The sequence below is a fragment of the Pecten maximus genome, chromosome 8, assembly GCF_902652985.1.
Source record: "Pecten maximus chromosome 8, xPecMax1.1, whole genome shotgun sequence".
NCBI classification, from domain to species: domain Eukaryota; kingdom Metazoa; phylum Mollusca; class Bivalvia; order Pectinida; family Pectinidae; genus Pecten; species Pecten maximus.
This window is the reverse complement of record NC_047022.1, coordinates 21471775-21498101: the sequence shown is the minus strand read 5'-3', so window position 1 is coordinate 21498101 and position 26327 is coordinate 21471775. Positions and strand designations below refer to the sequence as shown.

General features: G+C 37.4%; 3 protein-coding genes across 3 annotated transcripts; all 3 read right to left on the bottom strand.

The window, feature by feature from the left end:
- Positions 1–1200: 1200 nt before the first annotated feature.
- LOC117332757 (extensin-1-like) lies at positions 1201–3025 on the bottom strand. Its single transcript, XM_033891784.1, has 2 exons — positions 2331–3025; positions 1201–2269 (listed from the first exon to the last, which is right to left on the bottom strand). Exons 1-2 carry the CDS (start codon positions 3003–3005, stop codon positions 2132–2134), a joined length of 813 nt encoding a protein of 270 aa, XP_033747675.1. The 5' UTR covers positions 3006–3025; the 3' UTR covers positions 1201–2131.
- Positions 1201–12586, bottom strand: LOC117332756 (cell cycle checkpoint protein RAD1-like). Its single transcript, XM_033891783.1, has 8 exons — positions 12411–12586; positions 11099–11254; positions 8452–8546; positions 7810–7921; positions 7312–7434; positions 5937–6001; positions 4384–4528; positions 1201–3861 (listed from the first exon to the last, which is right to left on the bottom strand). The coding sequence occupies exons 1-8, from the start codon at positions 12531–12533 to the stop codon at positions 3823–3825; spliced, it is 858 nt and encodes a 285-aa protein (XP_033747674.1). The 5' UTR covers positions 12534–12586; the 3' UTR covers positions 1201–3822.
- A 3957-nt stretch (positions 12587–16543) lies between these two features.
- LOC117332199 (protein TsetseEP-like) lies at positions 16544–18097 on the bottom strand. The gene is made up of 2 exons (XM_033891083.1): positions 18005–18097; positions 16544–17506 (listed from the first exon to the last, which is right to left on the bottom strand). The coding sequence occupies exons 1-2, from the start codon at positions 18095–18097 to the stop codon at positions 16544–16546; spliced, it is 1056 nt and encodes a 351-aa protein (XP_033746974.1).
- Positions 18098–26327: the final 8230 nt, after the last annotated feature.

Sequence of the window (26327 nt, the reverse complement as noted above, 5' to 3'; positions counted from 1 at the left end):
GACCCAATATCAAGTCCCTGGGACTCTTGGTTATTGAGAAGAAGTCGTTTAAAGATTTTAGCCTTTTTGACTCCTGTGACCTTGAATGAAGGTCAAGGTCATTCATTTGAACAAACTTGGTAGCCCTTCACCCCAGCATGCTACAGACCCAATATCAAGTCCCTGGGTCTTTTGGCTATTTAGAAGAAGTCGTCTAATTTTTTTTTAGCCTTTTTGACTCCTGTGACCTTGAATGAAAGTCAAGGTCATTCATTTGAACAAACTTGGTAGCCCTTTACCCCAGCATGCTACAGACCCAATATCAACTCCCTGGGACTGTTGGTTGTTGAGAAGAAGTCGTTTGAAGATTTTAGCCTTTTTGACTCCTGTGACCTTGAATGAAGGTCAAGGTCATTCATTTGAACAAACTTGGTAGCCCTTCACCCCAGCATGCTACAGGCCCAATATTAGGTCTCTAGGCCTTTTGGTTATTGAGAAGAAGTTGCTTGAATGGAAAGTTGACGCCGGACGGACGGACGGACGGACGGACGACGGACGGACGACGGACGCCGCGCCACGGCATAAGCTCACTTGCCCTTCGGGCAGGTGAGCTAAAAACCAACGCCGATGCCGGAGTGACAACATAAGCTCTCCCTCTTCTTCGAAGAGATGAGCTAAAATTCAGTCTTACAGAGGTCCAATAAAGATTCATGCAAAAGTGATCTGTTTGTTTATCAAAGATTGTACCATATCATAAGTTGTATTGTCTCCAGCACCCACATGGAAAGAATTTTTTTAAGTCCTCACATTATACATGTAAATACTGTACATTTTACTGGAATAGCCTTTATCTGGTTTTCCCATATTGGTAAACATGTAGTCATGCCGGAACCATTTAAGGTCACGGACTGAATTGCAGAAGTATATACCTGAATGTTGTATATTTCATACAACAATAAACTCATGTTTAGTAATAGAAAGCCAAATCATGCCTACTGCACTTCAGTAAAAAGAGCTAACAAATGGCATTATACATTTTAATATCCCTGAACAATTCAAGCTTATAGCTAATCTCTTTGGTCCTTGAAGGTTTTCATCAATTTTTACCGTACTACTTACGTTGTAACCTACTTATCCTTTGTACATGTATATACCTGTACATATTATACCAGGTATTGCATTTCCATAAATGTACCCTATAGAGAAGCATCAAAAACAATATCATAAGAAATATAGTTTATTCAATATGACAACTCATAAAATAGACAAATATTCAACATATCAAATACAGATTTTTCTCTGTAAATGCATCTTCAATATACATGTATTAGAACAACATTTGTTACTGTGTTGGTAACAATATTTCGACATTGTACCTGATACAATGTGTATGTACAGGTTAAAATGAACATCTTTTACTGTGAAACCTGTCTAATCTGACAAAAGTATACCTACATGATGTCCTATCTGACATCCGAGTATTTAATTCCAACACCCTGAATAACAAGACCGGTTATTTAACATCCTGACAATTGTAACCCGACCACCATATAACATATAACATAACATATAACAGTTAATTTCAGTAATATCCTGTCTAATCTGACCATGTAATGTAATGTAATGTAAGTGTCACAGAATAAACCGGTCTCACTCATTATCAGTACATTTGGTGATTTTACTTCTATATAGAAACATATTACGTGAATTACATATGAAAGGCAAAATCAACATTTCCATTACTGAAATCACTGGAGATGAAGCCATTTGTACGTGATCGGCTTGTTAGATGGATGTGGTTTCCCTCTTGGTCGCGGGTCGTCCTGTATTTTCCACGACTTGTGTAGGCCATGCTCAGGTCTATTCCAGTAAAATATCAACCCTGTAGGTACAGACTCGAGGTTTGTTTAACAGCTACCACAAACAGAAACATTTCCTTCCTCATATATGCATATTAATTTCTTTATTTCTTAAGTAATCTTGTAGGATATTTTATCATATGACTGTAAGTTGTTAGAATATGTAGTACAGCTACAAACCTGGTGATAAGTATTCCTTTTAGGAAGGGTTTCTCTACCGCAAACAATGACCTACCATTATGAAGTGGTTACATGAAGGCACTTGGTTGCAACTTTTAATATTGCAATATTGATTAAGTGGCTCCGGTAAAATAAATTGGTGGAGGGGTGTGGGAGTGGAGGCCAGGTGGAGGAGTGAAGCCAGATGGAGGAGTGGAGGCCAGATGGAGGGGTGTAGGAGTGGAGGGGTGTAGGAGTTGAGTGGAGGCGAAGTGAGGAGTGGAGGGGTGTAGGAGTTGAGGCCAAGTGGAGGAGTGGAGGCCAGGTAGATGGGTGGAGGGGTGGAGGCCAAGTGGAGGGGTGTAGGAGTTGAGGAGTGGAGGCCAGGTGGAGGGGTGGAGGAGTGGAGACCAAGTGGAGGAGTGGAGGCCAAGTGGAGGAGTGGAGGCCAGGTGGAGGAGTGGAGACCAGGTGGAGGAGTGGAGGCCAGGTGGAGGAGTGGAGGGATGGAGAAGTGGAGGCCAGGTAGATGGATGGAGGGGTTGAGGCCAAGTGGAGGGATGGAGGAGTGGAGGCCAGGTAGATGGGTGGAGGGGTGGAGGCCAAGAGGAGGAGTTGAGGAGTGGAGGCCAAGTGGAGGAGTGGAGGCCAGGTGGAGAAGTGGAGGCCAGGTGGAGGAGTGTAGGAGTTGAGGAGTGGAGGGATGGAGAAGTGGAGGCCAGGTAGATGGATGGATGGGTTGAGGCCAAGTGGAGGGGTGTAGGAGTGGAGGGGTGTAGGAGTGGAGGGGTGTAGGAGTTGAGTGGAGGCGAAGTGGAGGGGTATAGGAGTTGAGGCCAAGTGGAGGGGTGTAGAAGTTGAGGATTGGAGGCCAAGTGGAGGAGTGGAGGCCAGGTAGAGGAGTGGAGGCCAAGTGGAGGAGTGGAGGCCAGGTGTAGGAGTGGAGGCCAGGTGTAGGAGTGGAGGCCAGGTGGAGGAGTGGAGGCCATGTGAAGGAGTAGAGGCCATGTGGAGGGGTGGAGGCCAGGTGGAGGAGTGGAGGCTAAGTAAAGTGGTTGTTACTCCAAGATAGCCAGCTCCATTCCTTCATACATTTTTGTAAAGAAAAAACAAATGCTTTACATAAAGATGTCATAACACAATAAAAAATATTCTATCATGCTACATTCCTGTATGTACATATGTTAGAGGCAATGTACAAACAACACCATGATGTACAATGGTACAATCACTTACCCAGTATTACATATGTATTAGTGATTGGAAAAAAATGAAAAACCATCGCAATTCTTATCATGCATTATACAGTGTACTGATGAATGAAACAATCAACTGTAGGTTTAAACTGAGCACTGGTCCAGAGTAAACTTTCAGTCATACCATAATAAGTTATACAGCTCATGCCAGGTAATCATCCCAGCCCTTCCATTTGTAGTTCAGTAATCATGTCAACAAATACTGTTTCATTGTACCATAAAATTCCCTACTCGGAGTCAGAAGTGATGTGTTGGATCCCCGGGCTTACAGCAGGTAGGTATGTAAGTGTCCTTCAGCAACACACGAACGTGCCAATATGACAACTCCCAGAAATAAATCCAGGTCATCATACAGTAATCACTCGAACCAAAGAGTGGTAATCACCATAGGAGAAAACCATCACCAGTGACAATCAAATGTATATTGACATTGAAACTTTGATGTCACTATATGGCTTTCTTCATAATTGGAGTCTTTCTGTTGCCATGGTAATCACAGCAAATGATGCTGCTACAATCACAAGAATTGAAGCCTTGATGATGGATGAAGCAGAGTTAAAGAGTTGCTGTCAATGTTCAGGATCATCTACATCTTCATCAGGGGCACACTGCAAATATAGGCATTATCATCTTATCAACTTGACTGATCAACTCATACTGTAAACGAAATCCAGGTATTTTTGAAGTGTTATGATAAAAACTTTTCAAGTTCTAATGTAAAATAAGAGGCCTAAATGGACCTGTATCACTCACCTGCTTCCAATGCAACTGCAGATGCTAAGAAAAATTACCACTTTACTCAATCTCTAGGTCTTTGGTTTAATATAAGACATCGCCATCTAAAGATTTTAGAATATTTGACCCTTGTCACCTTGAAAGTAGGTTAAGGACATTCATTCAAAGGATTTTCGTAACCCTTTTTGTATCCCGAATGCTACAGGCCCAATATTTGGTCTCTAGGCCACTTGGCTATGAAGAAGTTGTTTAAAGGGAAAATTGACACTGATGAAGGATGCCATACCATGGCATAAGCCCTTTGGGAAGGTGATTTGGATGTTATTTGCTTACTCATATTGGATCATTTTTCCTTAATTTTGTTTCCTTTATATGATAATTTGGTACATGCTTACATAATATTCCACAAAGCAGACCTGTCCATCGTCATTCTTGATCATGTACTGGAGAGAGAGGAAGCCTCGATTGTCAGTTCTGATAGACACTCGCGTGGATAGGGTCAGTGCCTTCACAGAAGGTTTCAGCAGTGAGATCTTGTACCTGGAAATAGATGATACAGTACTTGTCTGTTTACTCACAGTCAAATGTATGGCTATCCAATACATACTTTATTTATATTCAAACAATGAGCAACATTACCAGATGCGATGTGAAGGTGCAAATTCATGACACAAGTATGTGAAGTCATGATTCCTTTGCCAGTAGAACTACAAAATTGTAGATTTGTCTATTGTAAATTCTAAATATTGCAATAATGTTGAATGTGTGTCGGGTTATATTTCGTTTGAATATGATATGGGAAGGAGGGGGGGGGGGTTTAGAAAATAACAAATATATCTAACGTGGGTGACAGAAAAATCATGAATATATGTATATCAGATGTCATTCTATTTCTCTGTCAACTGGATTGTATTCATAATATTGATAACAAGGCATCTTAAGCAAAAGAAATGCCCTCATTATTCAACAATGGCCAATACACAACAAAAGATGGTAAGAATTGTCTAATCACAATGTCCCTCAGGAAAACACTGCTAGATACCATAACAAGAGATGGAAGTAGTGATATGAATTAACTATATACTGTAAATGTACTAATATCTGATAATTAATGACATCGGTAGAGCAAAATGACAAAAATCTATTCATAGGATGATGAACTTGTATTTATAGTAACACTGTAACAGTGACCTCAATTTTGCACCAGGAGGTTGAAACCCAAATTAGCCAAAAAGATGATATTGTGAGTAAGTGTATGGCATTTCAGGAATATGAGAAAATTAACGAAATCAGTAGAACAAGAACATAGAAAATCTATTAATACTAACATTGACCTCAAATTAGAATCCAGGAGAGAAACCCAAATTAGCCCAAAAGATGATGATTTAAGTACGAGTATGGTGTTCCAGGAAGTCAGTAGAGCAAGGACATAGAAAATCTTTTTTTCTAGTTACAGTGACCTAATTCTGACCCACGGATCGGTGTAATGTGAACTCATACAATACATGAAGGTTGTGAATCAGCGTATTAAGTTTCAGGATAATCATGTCATCAAAGAAGTCTGTTGAGCATGGATTTCAAAAATCTATTTATAGTAACATTGACCTCAATTGTGAGTCCAGGTGGTTGAAAGTGCATGTAATTAAAAGAGGTATTGGTTATCGAGTCAATGTATAAAGTTTCAGGGCAATTGATCATGACTCATTAACAAAGTTTTCGGTTATGAACTCAACTCATCATGAGGGGACAATAAAACCAATCTGACAACCATTTAATGGTTTGATATGTTGACAACCAAGAACATAGGTGATTATTTTTTGGAGAAAGCAACGTTTTTCATGAGTAATTTTCAGAGTTTTTTCAGTCCTAAAACTGACATCAAAAGTCAAAATATTATAAACAATCAAGTTCAAAATTTGGACATATACCTTTAAAATATTGTTTTTACCTGTTGGTTTGTGTTTGTGTACATAAAAAAGACTCCACCATATCCGAATCTTTAGGAAAATCAGACTGAAATATAAGACAAACAATACCTAACCACATTGACAACTCATTCAAGTTTGTTGGGCTTGCATGTTGCCATATTTTAATATTTTTGCAGTAACACAAATATAAGTTAACAACATAATTCAAAGGCATGTGATTTTTTTTTTAATCACAATATACTAAACACCAAATAATCCACTTTCTGGGCCAAGTTGTTCATTAGCTTAATCACTTGATTAGTGAAAATTTCATTTCTCATTTGTTGCAAAACCTATGAGTATATCATCTTTAAATTATGCCAGTTGGAAGAGAATTAAGAATTTTAGAGTTTCCTAAAGTTTCGTTAAGTTAGTTATACCAAAAATTATTATATCAGGATTTGAAAAATGTTGTTAATATGTGATTAACCTAATCACCTTTTGAACAACTGGGCCCAGAAAGTGGATTATTTGTTTTCTGGCCAGCAGACAAAGAATCCACTTATTAAACCGAATATGCTTGAGTACGTGGAAAATGACAAACACTGAATATATGCAGCATCCCATTTACATCTGGTGTTGGCTCTGTTAATGTTAACACGTTGCTTATGACTATAACATCGGTGTTGGCTCTGTTAATGTTAACACGTTGTTAATGACTATAACATCGGTGTTGGCTCTGTTAATGTTAACACGTTGCTTATGACTATAACATCGGTGTTGGCTCTGTTAATGTTAACACGTTGCTTATGACTATACATCGGTGTTGGCTCTGTTAATGTTAACACGTTGCTAATGACTATAACAAGTTCTTGTTGTAAGACGACAGGTAAACAGTTACACACTAATATGAATAAAGTTGCTAATTGGATCTTAATAACAATCAAAACCAGAAAAGCAATGGCCATCTTGTATACAAAGTAGCAAAACAATGGTTATATGCACACTTATTTACAAGGAGAAGGATAATACAGATTTAGAAATAAATCGGTTTCAATTGCTACCTTGCTTTTAATTCTATTCTATTATTTTTTCTACTTTTTTTTTTGTATTTCTTGCTTTATCCGATTATTACACTGTAACTCTTGTCAGTTGTCAACCAAATCCTTTATTTTGTCAATATTTTCAGTATGGTTTAGAATCAAACTCTTAAAACAGAAAATACACAAGGGCGGCTGGATATTTTTGATATTTATTAATTTTAGAATGCTGTCCTCATTCAAAATCAGTCTTTTTCAACAAGGCTAAATTTCCTAAAACATTACTTGTACTAGAAATATTCATGATGTAGAATAAAGCATGTGTTGACTTTCAATACAAGAATAGGTTAGTAGATCTTTGGTACCTAGTACATACATGGGTACTGCCAGCATTGCCGTAGGTGGACAGCCTGAAGTATGGCTGATCTGGGGACAAGAGGATCTGAAGGATGTCACTGGTCATATCTAACTCACTGAATGCTTCCTTCAGGCACTCTGACTGTAACAGGAAATAATAGATCTTAAAAGACACCTAGCCAGTAGTGTATTGATATTTAAATTTATTTGAGTGAACCGAAATAGATTTCATATTAATTAAAGTACATTTGTATATGATCCAATTTGAGCTCCATTCCATACAAAATAGGTGTCACAAAGTCTGTGGACTTACATTTAAAATAAGACAAAAACATTATACAAAAATCCATGAAATTTTCATTTTTGTTTCCTTTAAAAGTTGTTCATTTGATCCATTTTATACATATATCTCAGAGTGGATTATAAATACCGGGTATGTACTATAGTTGTACAGTAGTACGAAATAGGCTCCAGATATCGATGGACTGTATTCCAACAACCACTAACAAAACAGTACCTTCATGATAATTTTGTTGAGAACATTTGTGCTACTGAAGTTGAAATCTAGAACTTCATCAGGTTCCAAAGTCTTAATGCTACAGTCAGTCAGCACTCCATCTTCTTCTAACCTAAAACAAGAACTGTCAATCTCATTCTGGAGTCAAATTACATCACATCCTACCATTTATTCAGGTACCATGTCACCATTGAAGCCATTTTTGACAATACTGACACAAATCATCAGAAATGTTTTTGTTTTTGTTTTTGGTCAGTGTAAATGTCACCTTTTGATGATTCTGAATTGACTTTAGTTATTAAATAACATCTGCCACAACTATAACCAAACCTGTTGTTGAAAAACAGGTGTTTACATATATATACAGCGTCTCTGCATCAGGTGTTTCTGTTTACAAAATCACTGCCTCATTTTCAAAACAGACATGTGCTCTATCAGCTCTATATTCGAGAGGGGTTTCTCAACTTAACTGTGTGGTCAAGCTGGACACTGGAAACTGATGCGAGTATTTTGAGAACATGGAAATGAAATTTAAAATTGAAGTGTATAAAACATGTACAATCAACAAAAAAGATAATGTTTTTACCATGATGTCCCTTCAAATCACCTTTTGAACATCTGGGCGAAGAACTATACACTTACATGAGGATGAGTGGACACCCATAGCCACCATAACACATCTTCAGTGTGGTGGTCATACCAGGTACCGGACTCGTCCCGAAAATGGTCAGGCATTCCTATCACATGGAAATAAATAAGCTGAATAGTAAATTCCTGTATGTCTGGACATAACAAAGGTCAATTTGAACATAGTGGTATTTCAGTACATTTAATTTTCATATCTATAGATATGTGTATACACAGTACTATATCAGAGGACAAATAAATTAAATCACAAATTTTATATTGAAAATAATTATGCAATGAACTTGGAGCTCATGGATATCAATCAGAACCAGACTAATACAGCATGACAGAATTAAGTGACAGAAACTTAAAATATAAATTAAAAATGTATCACTATCTCACAGCTACATTATTATATATCTGTAGATAAACATGTGCCTTGAATTTGCCCACCTGTACATAATTGCAGTTAATTGCTATCCCTGGTAATTACAGGCTTCTGTATCTGGTTAGTAAACATATAAAAAAAACAAGAGCTGTTGGAGAACAGCATAGCTCGTCTCGCAAATTTTTGTCAATAAATAATGAAAATAAATCAATTGGCATGGTTTCGCAAATTGCATTAATAATATTTACAGTTAAGTGATCGCACAACGTTCCACGATGCGCTATGTCTGCACGATGTGCGCACGAAGTCTGCACGATGTGCGATATGGATCGTGCAGGAAAATGTGCACACGATGGGCGATTGGAACGGTACATGTGTGATAGGTATCGTGGTAGATATAAAATGAGGGATGCATCATCTATTTTTTTAAATGTGTGGAACGATTGTAAAAGATATATACAACGATTAACATTTTACGAGGCAGCTAATTACCATATTTTTGTTGAAATATATGCAATAATTATTAGGAATGAAACTAAATAATGATGTATAATTAAATAAGTTATTTTTAAAGAACTTTATATAATTTGCTCGGACGTTGTCGAGGACACCTCCAGGCCAAGTCGAAGAAATGTGTATTCGGCGAGATTATATACAGGCTACTTAATACATGTAAAACTAAACAACAGATAAAACGACTTATTTTGAATAGAAACACTTCTTTTTTGTTTAAAAATACATATTATATGTAATTTATGTATTAAGTAAGATAACTAATTGTAGTGGAGTCCGTCTACCATTCTGGTACATGAACATGTACATGTATCACCAGGCCGTCATCACGAATACTTGTGAGGCAAAATGACGGTACTTAAATGGCGAAAAATAAACAGGTCATACATGGTCCATGAATGAAAACAATTGTTATGCACCGAATATATATAATAGCGACCATCTTATATCAAAATTTTAATATTTTTCGTATATGTTTTCGTATAACTAGTTATTTCGTAATATTTATAAACCGATCATTAGCTGTGCTGTTTACATCGCACAGTTCTGCTGTTTGTATCGCACATCGCACATTTGTGCGCACGATGTCTGCATGATGTCTGCACAATGTTTTTGGAACGTTATGCGATCACACAACTGTATATTGTTTACTTGATCAGATTATGTTTTGTGTATTCATGCAATTTTCAAAACCATACCAATTATATATATAAGTAAATTATGTATTGACAAACATTCAGGAGACAAGCTATGGTGTTGTAGATTGAATAAATATATTAAACACAAATGTAATTGCTTTTGGACCTATTTCTTCATTTTTTTTTATAAAATATTAACCTAATGAGAGTTGTCTCCCTTGAAAAATGTGGGCCGGTATAAATTGTCTAATGTGAGCATTTTCACATTGGTTTTTTTTTTCAGTTTCACTCCAAGAAGGGATAATGTAACTTTAGAAGTCCAAGGATTAAAAAAAACAACAGATTTAAAAAGAAAAAATCCATTTTTTTTAGTTTTACTCCAGGAAGGGATAGTCTTACTCCATAGGGACTCTATTGCCAAATATCAGCACCCTAGTACAATTATAAAGTGATGTATTATTACCTTTCAAGACTTGCACCAAAAACTTAACGCAGAAATATTCTAAGTCCAACAATTTGAAAAATCTGTTTTTTTCCCAAAATAATCTTTTAGTTTAACTCCGGCAGGGGATAGTTTACCCCCAAAGGGACCATATGCATATTACCATAAATTACTATGCCTTTCAACACTTGCACCAAAAACTTAACATTTGAAAAACCAACGCCAACGTAGGAGTGACAACATAAGCTCTCCCTCTTCTTCAAAATGACAAGCTCAAAATGAGCCCATGCTCCTACTGTTTTATAAATACTTATAAAAACTATAGACACGTGTGCTATAATGATCAAAGTCATTTAATTGTTCGCAAAAAGTCTATTCATTTTGAGTCAAATATTGTGTTGTTCCTGGACTTACTGCAGGATAAATACATACACATACAGCTTTCAAAACCACACAAAACATATCGAAAACTTTAAAATTACATTTCCATATACATATTTATATGCCATCTCTTCTGATTCGACTACTAATACATGAAGGAAGGAGGCCATATTTTCAGATATGTTGACTGCATTGCATGAGTAATATTATTGCTGTTATAATGCTACGAATACCTTGTGATAATGATCTGATTTACAGAGATCGATGTTAGTGCTGCTGTCATATATATCTAGAACTCACAAGTAACACGGTGAGATTGATCTTGAATGTGACCTGGTCCTCCCTGATGTGGTACTCGTGGAACAGTCCCTCCTGGATGAAGGCGTTGGCCTGTACACACTTTGCATCTTCCACGGTTACCTTTAAACCCATGGAACTGGCAAACACAGTGGCGGACTTAAGAATAAAAATAATTACAATGTCAGCTGATTATAACAAGTTTTCAATCAAATGGTGAAATACAACAATAACTGAATCTATACAGAAGCCTGCAATCACACGATATACATTAATTTGTAACAGACTTTCCCTCTTATCTATGGGGCGCCGTTTTACTATTTATTCCCATTTGGTTATATCACCTATTCAATCATTATCAGTGATATCACCTATTCGAATAGGTGATATCACCAATTCATTTTTCAAATAAGTGATATCACCTATTCGAATAGGTGATATCACCCATTCCAATAGGTGATATCACTTAATGAAACGAATAGGTGATATCACTTATTCGAATAGGTGATATCACTCATTCGAATAGGTGATATCACCAAATGGGAATAAATAGTAAAACGGCGCCCCATACTTATATTATCACACACTGATTTTCTCATATTTGTTACATATATGTACATTGCATAACAAAATTAATTTCTGGACCCATCAAAACTTCTGAAGATGACCTTCAGAAGTTTTGATAGGTCCAGAAATTAATTATGTTGTCAGGTTTTGAGAGACTAGCTGCTGTTGGAGTAACTGTATAGACCTATGTCAGGTTTTTAAAAGTGGAGAGAAAATGTACAGCAACACAGTTAAAAAAGAAATTGAACCTAAAAGATTATGCTGTGGATAATGAAAAGCATGTCTTATTTTCAATCTAATTTAAAAAAAAAAAAAGAGTTTTCTATCAAGGTAGGAACAGTAGATACATGTGTGAGGTTTTAAAATCTGTTTAACTATGTAAAATGACTCTAAATAAAATGTTATTGACATAGCTATATATATTCAGCTAGCTGATCATGAAGTACAGATCAAACAAATTATAGGAGTTTGACATTCTTTTCAATAAGAATATATAATAATCCATAAAAATACCCTGTATACTTATTTGTAAAGCGTATTTTATAGACTATATTATCAATATAGATTTTTATTATAAACAAATAGGAAGGGTTGACACAGCTTTACGATTATAGATCAGACATAAATTGTAGCTGGAATAAAGATCGTATGGAAGCGGGGAATGAAAAATATGCATGAATTACTGTTAAAATACCGTTGATAACATAGGCCGGCTAGCTACACTTATTTGACGAACACATTTGTTTACCTCTTTGAAATGTATAGCTTTGAGGATATTAGACACGTTTCTAGCGTTGTCAATTTTAGCCAGTAAGACATAATGGCTGTCATGATCATCTGGCTGAGTCGACAAGGCCATTTCACCTGGCATCGCTTGTCAAAACAGACAAGATCCCATCATTAAAAAAAGTCTACTCCAAACGCATTATTATATTGCCCTACTGCCGATAACCCGCCATTTGTTTGGAAATAAAAAGGCCCCCTTCTTCAAAGAAGAGTTCCGCTAATAAGCTGGAGTTATAGGTTCGGAGTTATACCCCTTGTATAATGAGAGCGATTATCGTCTTTAGCACTAAGTTCTATCAGAGACTTCTATAATATATACGTCTCTGGTTCCATTGAAACAGAGACCTATATACTATAGGTCTCTGATTGAAACACATGACAATTCAGGTCAGGTGACTTGCTATTGTACATGTATTACCTATGATTTCTCTTTAGTATGCATGATCATGAGGTTTATGAAATTCGAATTTCATTGATAACACTTCCATTGTATATTACATGTTTATAAGATAGAACTTCTATATCTTATCTAAAGCTAATCTAATGAGTTATCTTATGACTATCTTTTATAATTTATCTTATAGATTCTATATCATAATCTTATTTATCTTTAAGATATCTAATATCAATAAGATATAAGACTTATAAGACTTTTTATTACATTTTTACCGGTGAAATATCGAAAAGTATTCATTCATGAAAGTGATATTTTTCACCAGTGAAAACAGAGACAAATATACAGTCTGTCAGGGACTTGTATATTAGATATACAAGTCTCTGAGTCTGTATATGTCTCAGTACCGAAACACTTTTTTATGATTTGACCAATCAGAACACTGCTAATACAAACTTCAATGGGGAAATTAAAATTTGCACATATTTAGGCGCGTAATTAATATGACGTCACAATGTAAGATAGAACACAGAACGTCACGAGTTGAATGGCGTACATTTAATTTTCTGAGCCGTTGACAGGGGATCGCAATGCATTCTGGAAGAGATTGGGCTGTCTCAGTATATTTTGCTACATTGTATTTTTAAGGAATAATTATTTTTTTCTTTGTTTTTATGGTAAATACTCAAATGTGATTGATCGAAAAATTCTTTTCATTCTTCTATGAAAGAAATTCCGAGAATGGCGCGAAAAATGTGACGTCACAATACGACAATTGACGTTGCGTATTAAACCAGTAAAATTGTACATAAAACATGTTTTAAATTAGAACATCATTTTCAAAATTTAATTATAAGCGTTGGTGTCAATTTTTTTTTAGTTTCATCGGGGTATGAAACAAATTTTGTTTGCAAACTGTATGAATTCAGTTTGCAAACAAAATTTGTTTCATACCCCGATGAAACTAAAAAAAAATGACATCAATGCTTAATTAAACTGTCTTTTTTGGTGTCTATGGTCGATATACAAATGTAGATGCCAGAGCTTTGCAAACAAACGTCATATTGTGCGCTATTTACATTCTCGACATATTCGTTTTGTTATTTTTGAAAATTGAAATTGAGTTAGCATAAAAATGCCAATATTCAGCGATTTCGTCAATGGGGTTCGACAAATAGAACAGCCTATTTTTTCAAAATTCATTTGTCACGTGCAGATTGGCAAACAAAAAAATGCATTGAAATAATAGGAAAAAAACAAAGTCTGTTCAATTATTTTTGTTATTTGTATAACATTATTGTATAAAATGTCTTTTTGATACTTTTTAATTAACATAAAAAACGATTTACGTTAGTTACAAGTAGTTCCGGTGGGTGAATATATTCATGCGCGGCATGGATTGTCGTCACGTTTTGGGTGTCAATTATGGTCACATAGACTGCAAATCTTTTTACTTAGTTTATATCGTGGCTTTGCCACCAAAATGTAAATATAATGTAATAAACAGAATATCTAACGATATATTCAGTAATACCAAATATATTTCACTCGTGTGGCTAATATTTAATTGTGATATTTTTTTCACTCGTGCTACGCACTGGCGAAAAACATAAACACATTAGCCACACTCGTGAAATACATGTATATTTGATTTGAACACAATTAGATATGCTTTATTTATTGCACTTATGCCAGTGAAATAAAGAAATTTAGTAAAGTGATAAAACTTGTATTTTCATCGCTGCGATGAGCAGTGAAAATATAAGATTTTGCAGTGGAAATATATAATATTATATTTAACGTCAAATGATTTGACCTTAAGTGTAGAATATTTCATCTTATGTTACGGTCAGATATTTTTAAGGGTAAATAGATCTATATGATCGTGTCTATAATCGGTAACAAATTATACGTTCTTTAAAGTCAAAAAATCTTATAAAGACAAGAAACTTTCTTTCTGTAACAAATACGTACTTTAAGGTCAAAATATCTTATAAAGACGAGACACGTTTGTTTCGGTAACAAATACAAAATAAAAGACGAGACACGTTTGTTTCTCTTAATGTAGATTAACCTTGGTCTTTATGTGCGTAATGTTAAAGTGTTTTGTTGACTCAAATAGGAAATAGAAATAAATGTTACATACAAAATGTAATAGCTAAAAACAAGTATTCCCAGTAACGGAAAGAACAACAAAACAACAACAACAACAACAACAACAACAACAACAAAACAATAACAACAAAAAACTCAAATTATCGCCACTAAGTACAAATCTTTAAACATTAGGCATTGGTAATTTTCTCACACATGTACAGAAACCGGTTGGAATGATTTTCGTAGGAGGAAAATATATTTTTACGCGTTATTACACGAAATTAACGCGATATTACGCATGTAAAGGTCGATATGTAAAGGTGCTATCACAAGTGAAGGGACAAAATTGTAGAATATCTTGATCAATGGAGCTCTATAAGTGGATTAAAACTTGAAATGACGTCATCTCAAACGAAATTGGAACCAGGAAGAACCAATCCCTGACTTGTCCTGAAAATTCAGGTGCACACCTCTTAACAAATACACAAGTGCTCTAAACTTCCTTTTGGTCAACGATGGCACATCAAAATTCGCTCCGGTGCATCCACGGTTTTCTTAAAATTCCCGCCATCTTAAGCTTTCGACCTAGAGTTACACAGACACATTCACTGTAGTATTTACGACATAAGATTTCACTCGCATCTAACAACATTAATCAGTATATGGAAATCCCGATACAACATAAGAAGGCATTGTTCTGAGTTCTTAAGAATGCTTACCTAATATATATTACCAGAGATAATATGTGTACATAATAATCAGTTCACCTTGTACTGACTGTGGTAAGGTGCAGCGTCCATCTACCAATCAACTTTTTTCCTTTGTATAACAAATCTAAAAAATGTAAAGCCCGGGGCCCTTTTCCACGCTATGTACATCGGCTGTATATCGTAATTTCTCATATAAATGACTTTAATTAGATGTAAGTTGAACATGCGTTGAGGGCCACAAGGGTCAAATATGTTATAAACTTTTACATTATTTAACGAACAATTTCACCGTATTGAGGAACGGGCAATTACTTTGTCTGGTCGCCGAATGAAAGTGGGGAACGGGGACTTTGTTCTGAATGACATGACCATCTTGAACTGAGGAGAAGCGCGAAGTCACCACCGTACGGGTTGGTACCTGGTACGAAATCAACACGATGATGTCCCAAACAAGTGAAGGCTTTCTGAATACTGCTCGTCTCGGTTACAACATGACTAGTAATACATTTGTCTGACAGTAATGTGGTGGAAGATGACCTACAGATAGACCAATATCATATACAAAATAGTCACGCACTATCGCAAATCAGCTTCATGGCGAGCTGACACAGATATCTCGCATAGAGGGCATACCACAAAATATGGTCTGGTCTATGGCCTGGTCTGTTGCCTGGTATGGTCTGGTCTGTGGTCTGGTCTGTGGTCTGGTCTGTGGTCTGGACTGTGGTCTGGTCTGTGGCCTGGTATGGTCTAGTCTGTGGTCTAGTCTGTGGTCTGGTCTGTGGTCTGGTCTGTGGTCTAGTCTGTAGTCTGATCTGTGGTCTAGTCTGTGGTCTGGTCTGTGGCCTGGTCTGTGGTCTGGTCTGTGGTCTAGTCTGTGGTATGGTCTGTGGTCTACTCTGTGGCCTGGACTGTGGTCTGGTCTGTGGCCTGGTATGATCTAGTCTGTGGTCTGGTCTGTGGTCTGGACTGTGGTCTGGTCTGTTGTCTGGACTGTGTTCTGGTCTGTGGCCTGGTATGGTCTGGTCTGTGGTCTGGTCTGTGGTCTGGTCTGTGGTCTGGTCTGTGGTCTAGTCTGTGGTTTGGTCTGTGGTTTGGTCTGTGGTTTGGTGTGTGGTCTGGTCTGTGGTTTGGTCTGTGGTCTGGTCTGTGGTCTAGTCTGTGGTCTGGTATGGTCTGTGGTCTGGTCTGTGGTCTAGTCTGTGGTCTTGTCTGTGGTCTGGCCTGTGGTCTGTTCTGGTCTATGGTCTGTGGTCTGGACTGTGGTCTGGTCTGTGGCCTGGTATGATCTAGTCTGTGGTCTGGTCTGTGGTCTGGACTGTGTTCTGGTCTGTGGTCTGGACTGTGGTCTGGTCTATGGTCTGGTCTGTGGTCTGGTCTATGGTCTGTGTTCTGGACTGTGGTCTGGTCTGTGGTCTGGTCTGTGGTCTGGTCTGTGGCCTGGTATGGTCTAGTCTGTGGTGTGGTCTGTGGTCTGGTCTGTGGTGTGGTCTGTGGTCTGGTCTGTGGTGTGGTCTGTGGTCTGGTCTGTGGCCTGGTCTGTGGTCTGGTATGGTCTGGTCTGTGGTCTGGTCTATGATCTAGTCTGTGTTCTGGTCTGTGGTCTGGACTGTGTTCTGGTCTGTGGTCTGGTCTGTGGTCTGGTCTGTGGTCTGGTCTGTGGTCTGGTCTATGGTCTGTGATCTGGACTGTGGTCTGGACTGTGGTCTGGTCTGTGGCCTGGTCTGTGGTCTGGTCTGTGGTCTGGTCTGTGGCCTGGTCTGTGGCCTGGTCTGTGGCCTGGTCTGTGGTCTGGTCTGTGGCCTGGTCTGTGGTCTGGTCTGTGGTCTGGTATGGTCTGGTCTGGTCGGGTTTGGTCTAATCTCAAAATTTCTTAATTGTCACTGGATATCATATTGATTAGTGAATATCAATACATTGATATCCTTTTTATCAATAAATTAATATCCTGTTTATCAATACATTAATATCCTGTTTATCAATATATTGATATCCTGTTTATCAATGCATTAATATCCCGTTTATCAATACATTAATATCATGTTTATCAATACATTAATATCCCGTTGATCAATACATTTATATCCTGTTTATCAATACATCAATATCCTGTTTAAGTCATCAATTGGTTATTCGACATAATATATATTCATTAAAGTGTCCAATCGACTTGTCCAGCTATAAATTCATGCCATTTCTAAATTAATAACCTTTGATATATGTGATAGATTTAAATGGTTCTTGTTACCGACAATAACAATCAGTCAGTGTTGATACCAACTACAAACACACACAAACAAAACAATGATAATGACATTTATATATTCCAGTCTGTGTGGCGGGTGTCGTCATGACCATTCTGTGTGTGGCGGGTGTCGTCGTGACTATGCTGTGTGTGGCGGTTGTCGTAGTGACCATTCTGTGTGTGGCGGGTGTCGTTGTAACCATTCTGTGTGTGGCGGGTGTCGTCGTGACAATTCTGTGTGTGGCGGGTGTCGTCGTGACAATTCTGTGTGTGGCGGGTGTCGTCATGACTATGCTGGGTGTGGCGGGTGTCGTCGTGACCATTCTGTGTGTGGCGGGTGTCGTAGTGACCATGCTTTGTGTGGCGGGTGCCGTAGTGACCATTCTGGGTGTGGCGGGTGTCGTAGTGACCATTCTGTGTGTGGCGGGTGTCGTCGTGACCATTCTGTGTGTGGCGGGTGTCGTCGTGACCATTCTGGGTGTGGCGGGTGTCGTAGTGACCGTTTTGTGTGTTGCGGGTGTCGTAGTGACCGTTCTGTGTGTGGCGGGTGTCGTCGTGACCATTCTGTGTGTGGCGGGTGTCGTAGTGACCATTCTGTGTGTGGCGGGTGTCGTCGTGACCATTCTGTGTGTAGCTGGTGTCGTAGTGACCGTTCTGTGTGTGGCGGGTGTCGTAGTGACCGTTCTGTGTGTGGCGGGTGTCGTCGTGACCATTCTGTGTGTGGCGAGTGTCGTAGTGACCATTCTGTGTGTGGCGGGTGTCGTAGTGACCGTTCTGTGTGTGGCGGGTGTCGTCGTGACCATGCTGTGTGTGGCGAGTGTCGTCGTGACCATACTCTGTGTGGCGGGTGTCGTAGTGACCATTCTGTGTGTGACGGGTGTCGTAGTGACCATGCTGTGTGTGGCGGGTGTCGTAGTGACCATTCTGTGTGTGGCGGGTGTCGTAGTGACCATTCTGTGTGTGGCGGGTGTCGTAGTGACCATTCTGTGTGTGGCGGGTGTCGTAGTGACCATGCTGGGTGTGGTGGGTGTTGTCGTGACCATTCTGGGTGTGGCTGGTGGCGGTGGATCAGAAGACGCTGACCCTTCCGGAGCAACCTGGCAATGTTTTCCTTATATTTTTGTTGTTTTTACTTTTTCTAAGTCAGAATGACGGGTTCGTCCCTGTTGTCTTGGTAACAAAGATTTAACAACCAAAATTGTTTTGTATTCGGTAGAAACATTATTTCCAATTCTTAAAATGATAATAATAACATATAAGAAAATGTAGTTGAAATGAAAAATGATACTTAGAAATAAAACATGGGAAAATAACCAATATTTCACAATTAGACACTCTTATAAGTGATACACAAAAAAATATTGATAAAAGTAAGATAGATAGGAGAATGTGCCAGATTGATTTAAGACTTTAGAAAACACAAAAATCATATTCCCGGATTTCTTTTATTGATCGGCTTTCAACAACCATTTGACTTGTATCTTTGATTCTCTACATTTTTATGGTTTTGGGCCTTCCATTATGAAATGGATTATATTTATTCTATGCGTAGACATATAAACTTCAGTGTTCAAAATTAATCTAAATATAAACGGCACTATTATTAACAATTCAGAATAAATGATAAACCGAATTGCGGATGACATCTCTTTTATATTATCCCAGTATCCCTTGAAGCAACCTTAAATATTTTGGAGGGGTTGAACAAGTATCGGGTCTTAAAATACAATTTGATAAAACTCAATAAGACAATATGTAGTGGGGCGAGTAGGGCTGTGGGTTGGAACTTCTACAATCACAAGGATATCTTTAAACTACTGGAAAAAAATCTCGGTTGATGTAGCTTGCACGGTTCCTCAAACGGCAATTGGGTTGGTATGCTTAATTTATGGGTCCCACCCGCACCAAGGAACGCTTGTTGTGATTTCCTTCATTCTTAGTTATACTTCCTTAATATGAATTGACAGTAGACGAATTCCTTTTTGTAATATCAAGGTCCTTCCACATCATTTAAAGTCGAGGGAAAGAAAACAAAATACCGATCTCTGATGGGAATTTCTGAAGTATAAACGGGAAGTATCCCCAACGCTTTCTGGTATGGTATTACTTAAATAGTTAGGGGTTTTGGCTTTTATGATAGTGAAGAATAGAGATGGTTTTCTGTGTTTCCTTCTAGTACTAAGCGGATCCCAGTAGTTTCGACAATACGTCCAGCATCAAACTGGATATTTTAAAACCTTAATGACTTTGTTAGGCTACACTTTTTTCTATTATTCCGTCTGATATTTATTCCATTTATCATCACTGCTTAATGTTATTCCTTGGTGTTTGTGGCTGTGTGTTATAATAATAGAGGCTTCATTGAAACTTAATTGGGAGAGTAAGGACCAGTTATTATTTTATTGATTTCAGTGATTTTTTTTCGGATTGAAGGACTTGGCCAATTTTTTTTACCATTTCCTAAGAGTTTTTAAATCTTCTTTAACTCCACTTACAGTATTTTCTTGGTTAGATGATGAGTATGACAACGAGGTGTGATCGGTAAAAGGACGGGATAATTGAGAGAATTCTATTGATATACCATTTACACAAACCAGGAAGACTAAAGGGCCTAGCTCTGAACCCTGAGTGACACTGGCATTAATGCTTTTTCACACTAGAACAGGAATCGTTGATTAAAATGGATTGCTTACGCCCAAAAAGATAATTGGTTATCCAATTAAGAAAATTGTCGTGTATACATAATTTGTAAATGAGTGTTATAATGGTGTTGTGATCAATCTGTTCAAAGGAGGGAAGGAGAACAAACTAGATCCGAACAGCTATAGAGACATCACCCTCACTCCTGTTATTCCAAAATTGTTTGAAAAAATCATCTATCAAAGAGTATGGAAGAAATGTTCTGAACTGGATTTTCCTCATCTGCTACAGCAGGGCTTCCGTAGTCGCCCGCTACAGCAGGGCTTCCGTAGTCGCCCGCTACAGCAGGGCTTCCGTAGTCGCCCGCTACAGCAGGGCTTCCGTAGTCGCCCGCTACAGCAGGGCTTCCGTAGTCGCCCGCTACAGCAAGGCTTCCGTAGTCGCCCGCTACAGCAGGGCTTCCGTAGTCGCTGTGGTAGTATAACTGCAGCATTTGTGGCAAAAGAATCAATCTCTCATTACTAAGAACATGATTCAAAAGTATTCGCTGCCTTTTTAGACAACCAGAAGGCATTTAACAGTGTATGGATAACCGGAATGATGTACAAACTATACCATCTTGGTTTCAATTTGAAATTTTGACGTCTTTTGTTTGACTCTTATCGAAACGTTGAAGCGTCTGTGCTTTATAATCAAATCCCGAGCAAACGGTATCCGGTGTTGCAAGGCGTCGGACAAGGAAGAACTTTATCTGCTTGGTGTTGGTTGGTTATAATAAATGATCTGATAGCTGAACTTGACAATTACAATCACGATTTGAAAGTGGGAAACGTACATGTTCCGGGTGTTTTGTTAGCGGACGATACCACGGTCCTGGCCGCTTCCCCGGACCATCTTCAACATGAATTAGACATTGTACATACATATTCATGCAAATGGCGACTTAATTATAACTCACAAAAGAGTAACGCTATGCAGTTTACACTAATCGTCAGAAGCTGACATTTAATCACACTGTTCATCTTGGCGAGAAAGAACTGTCCTGGGTGTAACGAGCACCATCTACGCGGGAGTTAGCTTCGCATATAACCTGAAAGACGATGAAGGCATACTCGACTCGCGTAGAAAAGGACGACGCACGCTTAATTCCCTTGTAGGTGTTGGCATCCATTATAACGGGTTAGACCCTTTAACGATTAAGACTATACTGACTTCTGTGGTTATTCCAGGGATAGTATATGGATGCGAATTGTGGAATAATTATACCCAAAAAGCAACTGACCAAGTAAATGTAACATTAAGACACGCGTGTAGGCGCTGCGTTGGTCTACCGCAACGATCATCTACTGCGGTTACCTCGCAATGTATCGGTCTGATGGATCTGTGGAGTATGGTAGAAGAGAGAAAGCTGAACTTTTGGAATAAGCTTGCAAATGGCAATGTGTCATTTTTGTGGTACCTGTTATTTTCGTCAGATTATGTAGGTTATTTATGGCAACACACTTAAACGAAAAAAGCATCGATATCGTTGCGCATTTCCTTACTGAATGCCCAGTACTCTATATGACACGCGATGCTATCTTAGAGCAAGTTGTTAATGTAATAAACGTAAAAGACTATGTAAAATTTTCATTTCTTGAAGACAATGTCCAAACTGATTTTTTACTAGGATGTCGTACGCAGGTTCAATTGGATGATGAGGAATGTAAACACCTAATGCTGGTAGTCTCAGACGGGATTGGTGTGCTGCTCTCTGATATGAACTCGAAACTATAAAAAAACTGAATCAGTGTAATCTGATTTAGAAACTAAAACATTCTAATGATTTGATGATTTGATTCAAATAATTTATGTATTGTATCTCGTAACTAATGTATTGTATTTATGCATTGTTTTGAAATCTCTGTAAAGAGGAAATAAATAATCTGTCTGTCTGTCTGTCTGTCTGTCTGTCTATGCCAGACTCTTTTGAAAAATCGCAAAAAGTTAAAGCTATATATTCACGGTTTTCTAATGCCAGCATCATGGATTGATACATTTCAACGATTTGTGCAAACAAGAATGATTAAGTAGAAATCAAGAGTGATATTAATAATTGTAGTTTGTAAGCACAGAAAACAATGACATTGGTCTTTGATTCGAAACGTCACGTTGGTCGCCAAACTTAAAATTCGTTGACTAACTTCCACATATCGAGGTACATACCATTGTGAGTGATTACAATCAGAGAGAGAGAGAGGAGTGGTAATTTCATTTGCTACTAGTTTAAGCATACGACGACTGATTCCATCCGGCCCTGTTGCCTTATTTGTATCTAGAATAGCAGTAATGGCCACTACAATGTATCTCGGAAGGCGTTATAATGCTTTCTAATAAGGAAGAGGCAGTGCGTTTTCCGATGTTAGTGTAGGTTTACTTACATCGGCTTCGGCTTCGAAAAACTAGAAACGGAAGAAAATATTTATTAAGAAGCTCACATTTCTGCTTGCTGTCCTCGGCATAATCGTTAGCATTATCGTGAACCAGTGGTGATACAGAGGCGTAACCGATAGGTTTGAAGGTCTTCACACGCTTTACATATAAACTATCGATTTGTCCAGTAATTATGAAAATGAGTAGAATATGGAACATGGAATAGAAGTGCAACATAAAAGGGGCAGTAATTAAAGTTAGATGCAATAAAAATGTAACTTATAAGACGACTCTGTTAGGTTAAAAACATTCAATTCTCGTTAAGATAGACAGTTGTTGGGAGGCTTCCCTACATGTTACCCTACGTACGAGCGTCACAGTTTAAATGAGTCAAAATTTACACCGAGAAGTTGTATTACTATTCAGGAACAATGGCTGCACAACAATAAATGGTTATTTATCATTTAGAGTACGATTCCCTCTACAAGTGACATGGAATTTGTCAGGATTGGCTTGTAGGTGCTTTGATTTAAAAGATTACTGCAATTTGAAACTATTTGGTCTTTTTGAACATGTAAATGATAGTAATCCTGACTCCAAGTCGTTGGAATGAATTCACACACAATTCTAACAGAGCTTGGAACCCACATACATATTATATATCTTACAAGCCTCATATCAAATGACAAATAACATGTCCGAAACCACTAGAATTACTCAGCTACATGATTAGATCCAGTAATTGTCAGTAAGATGATCAACACCTAATACTTAGTTCAATACTTTTAATCTTTAATAGAAGTAAATATTAAAGATCAAAACGTACTTGTAACCACAAAACAATAATTGAATTGCCAAAATTAAATAACGTCGTTAGGTTTTAAACTAAAGGTATGGTTTTATGACATAAACCGATATGGAAAAGCTTAACCATTTTATTACAGATATACCATGGGAATCCCAAAATTATTATGTGTAATGATGTAAATGTCTTGTGCGATTTTCTGACTGCTACTATGCTTAATGATCCATGCATACCTCCCAAATATGTGTAGATAAGAAATCACGACCTGGTTTAGTAATATCACTCGTAGACAAATACGAACGAGAGAAAGATACTAATAGATAATAACAAATGCAATGAAATATAAACAAATAATATGATAAAAAGCTCAAAGGAACTTTTCTACGAAAATATAGACTTTAATTTAGTCGAAAGAAAAGCAAACCCTAAAACTTATCGGAAATTCTTACACCTCTAGTTTAGTCAAAAGAAAAACAACTAAAAAATATATATAAACTATAAACAGTACAGTAAAAACTATAACAGATAGCTGGCTAGGTACCCCCCCCCCCCCCCCCCCCCCCCCCTAAAAAAACAACAACAAATGCTGTCGTGCAGGTATTCAGTGTATTCAGAGTACTCAACTCATTGCAATGAGCTTCCGTCATATAAGACACATCCACAGAAAAGTATATTGCTCTGCTGGGCCAAATTACGTTTGGCATGCTGATAGGTGTGTATATTTTCTGCATTATAAATAACAAAAGGCAGTTCGAATTATTTCTTAAGTTTAGATGATGAGTATTTTGTATCAGATTTTTTGGGAATGAAATGGGTTATAAAAACGAAAAGCTGATCAATATTTATGTTGTTTTGATACCAATATAGGCACATATATCTTATTTCTCTAACGACACTGAGACTGTCTAATGGGCTGTCGTATTGGATTACCTGACATATTTCCACGAAAAGACATATATTTTGGTGTCTGATAACATCAGAGATTGTTGTGTCATGATATTTAACTGCAACACATTTGCGTTTTGATAGATTTTGTATCATGATGTTTTGTACAAAATATCAGGACACGTTCACCTTTACAAGACATTTTTCTGTCGTGATATTTTGTACAAAATATTGGGACACATTTACTTTACAAGATATTTTTGTGTCATGATGTTTTTGGACGAATTATCGGTAAATATTTACTTCACATGAGATTTTTGTGTCATTATGTGTCTGTACAAAATATTGGTACATATTACTTAACTAGACATTTTTGTGTCATGATGTTTTTTGACGAATTATCGAAACACATTTACCTTACAAGAGATTTTTGTGTCATGATGTTTTTGGACTAATTATCGAAACACATTTACTTAACTAGAGATTTTTGTGTCATGATGTTTTGGACTAATTATCGGTACAAATTTAATTTACATAGATTTTTGTGTCATGATGTTGCCGTTAATTAGCGGAACACATTTACTTTACTATATTCGTGTCAGGCTGCTATCGGTCATCGTGTGTATGTCAGTATTCGCTGTATATCTTCTGGCTGTTATACACACACGTCATTTTAAAATTAAACAAAACAGCAGGAATCATATTTACAAATGTTTCACATGAACACTGCCAACTTTATAACGAAAATATGACATGTGCCCTGATAAAAAAAAAACTAAAGATAACGAAAATACATGCACATTTATAAGTCGTGATCATATACGCAAATACTTTGACATTTAGATGAAATTCTCCGCGCCACAGCACTGTTTATATAACTGCTGTGAGTATCTATTGTAAGACCTCGCGGAGTAGGAACACACGATAACCCTTTAACTCCTGACGAGGAAAACACGCGCTCTGCACAGACAATGTTTCATGATAATGAGATTTTTAAAAGTGCGCGAAAGAAAATGTTAGCCGTGCCAATGCGCGTGTATTGTAGAAGGGTGAAAAGCGCGTTTTCTGCTGAGACTCGCAACTCGTCTCTGGAATCTATCTGAATGCGATAACGTTCCCGAGGTTTAATGTCAGGTGACAATTAATACTCTTACTTACACATGACGTTGGAAGAAACGGTTCTGCCTCATTCACAATACCACATGTTTTATGCTATAGCTTGATTGCCAATCGTTTTTAATATCTCAGATAATGTGCGTGCGTGCGTGCGCGCGTGTGTATGTAATGTATGTATGTATGTATGTATGTATGTATGTATGTATGTATGTATGTATGTATGTATGTATGTATGTAATGTATGAATGTATGTATGTATGTATGTATGTATGTATGTATGTATGTATGTATGTATGTATGTATGTATGTATGTATGTATGTAATGTATGAATGTATGTATGTATGTATGTATGTATGTATGTATGTATGTATGCATGTATGTATGTATGTATGTATGTGTATGTATGTATGTATGTATGTATGTATGTATGTATGTAATGTATGAATGTATGTACGTATGTATGTAATGTATGTATGTATGTATGTATGTATGTATGTATGTATGTATGTATGTATGTATTGGAATGCTTCTGTAAAGCGTAAACATAATGTTCCCCGTTCGTTATGCACCAGTA

Excerpts from the sequence above, each read along its gene's own strand:
- LOC117332757 (XM_033891784.1), bottom strand. The coding sequence starts at position 3,005 with ATGGCCTCTACTCCTTCACATGGCCTCCACTCCTCCACCTGGCCTCCA. Across the intron at positions 2,270-2,330 it reads CTTGGCCTCCACCCCTCCAC|TTCGCCTCCACTCAACTCCT; the intron begins CCATCTACCTGG and ends TCCACTCCTCAC.
- LOC117332756 (XM_033891783.1), bottom strand. The coding sequence starts at position 12,533 with ATGCCAGGTGAAATGGCCTTGTCGACTCAGCCAGATGATCATGACAGC. Across the intron at positions 6,002-7,311 it reads GCAATGCTGGCAGTACCCAT|TCTGATTTTCCTAAAGATTC; the intron begins GTATGTACTAGG and ends CTTATATTTCAG. Across the intron at positions 3,862-4,383 it reads TCTGCTTTGTGGAATATTAT|TGTGCCCCTGATGAAGATGT; the intron begins GTAAGCATGTAC and ends CTATATTTGCAG.
- LOC117332199 (XM_033891083.1), bottom strand. The coding sequence starts at position 18,097 with ATGGTTACAACGACACCCGCCACACACAGAATGGTCACTACGACAACC. Across the intron at positions 17,507-18,004 it reads CACCCGCCACACACAGAATG|ACCAAACCCGACCAGACCAG; the intron begins GTCATGACGACA and ends TTTTGAGATTAG.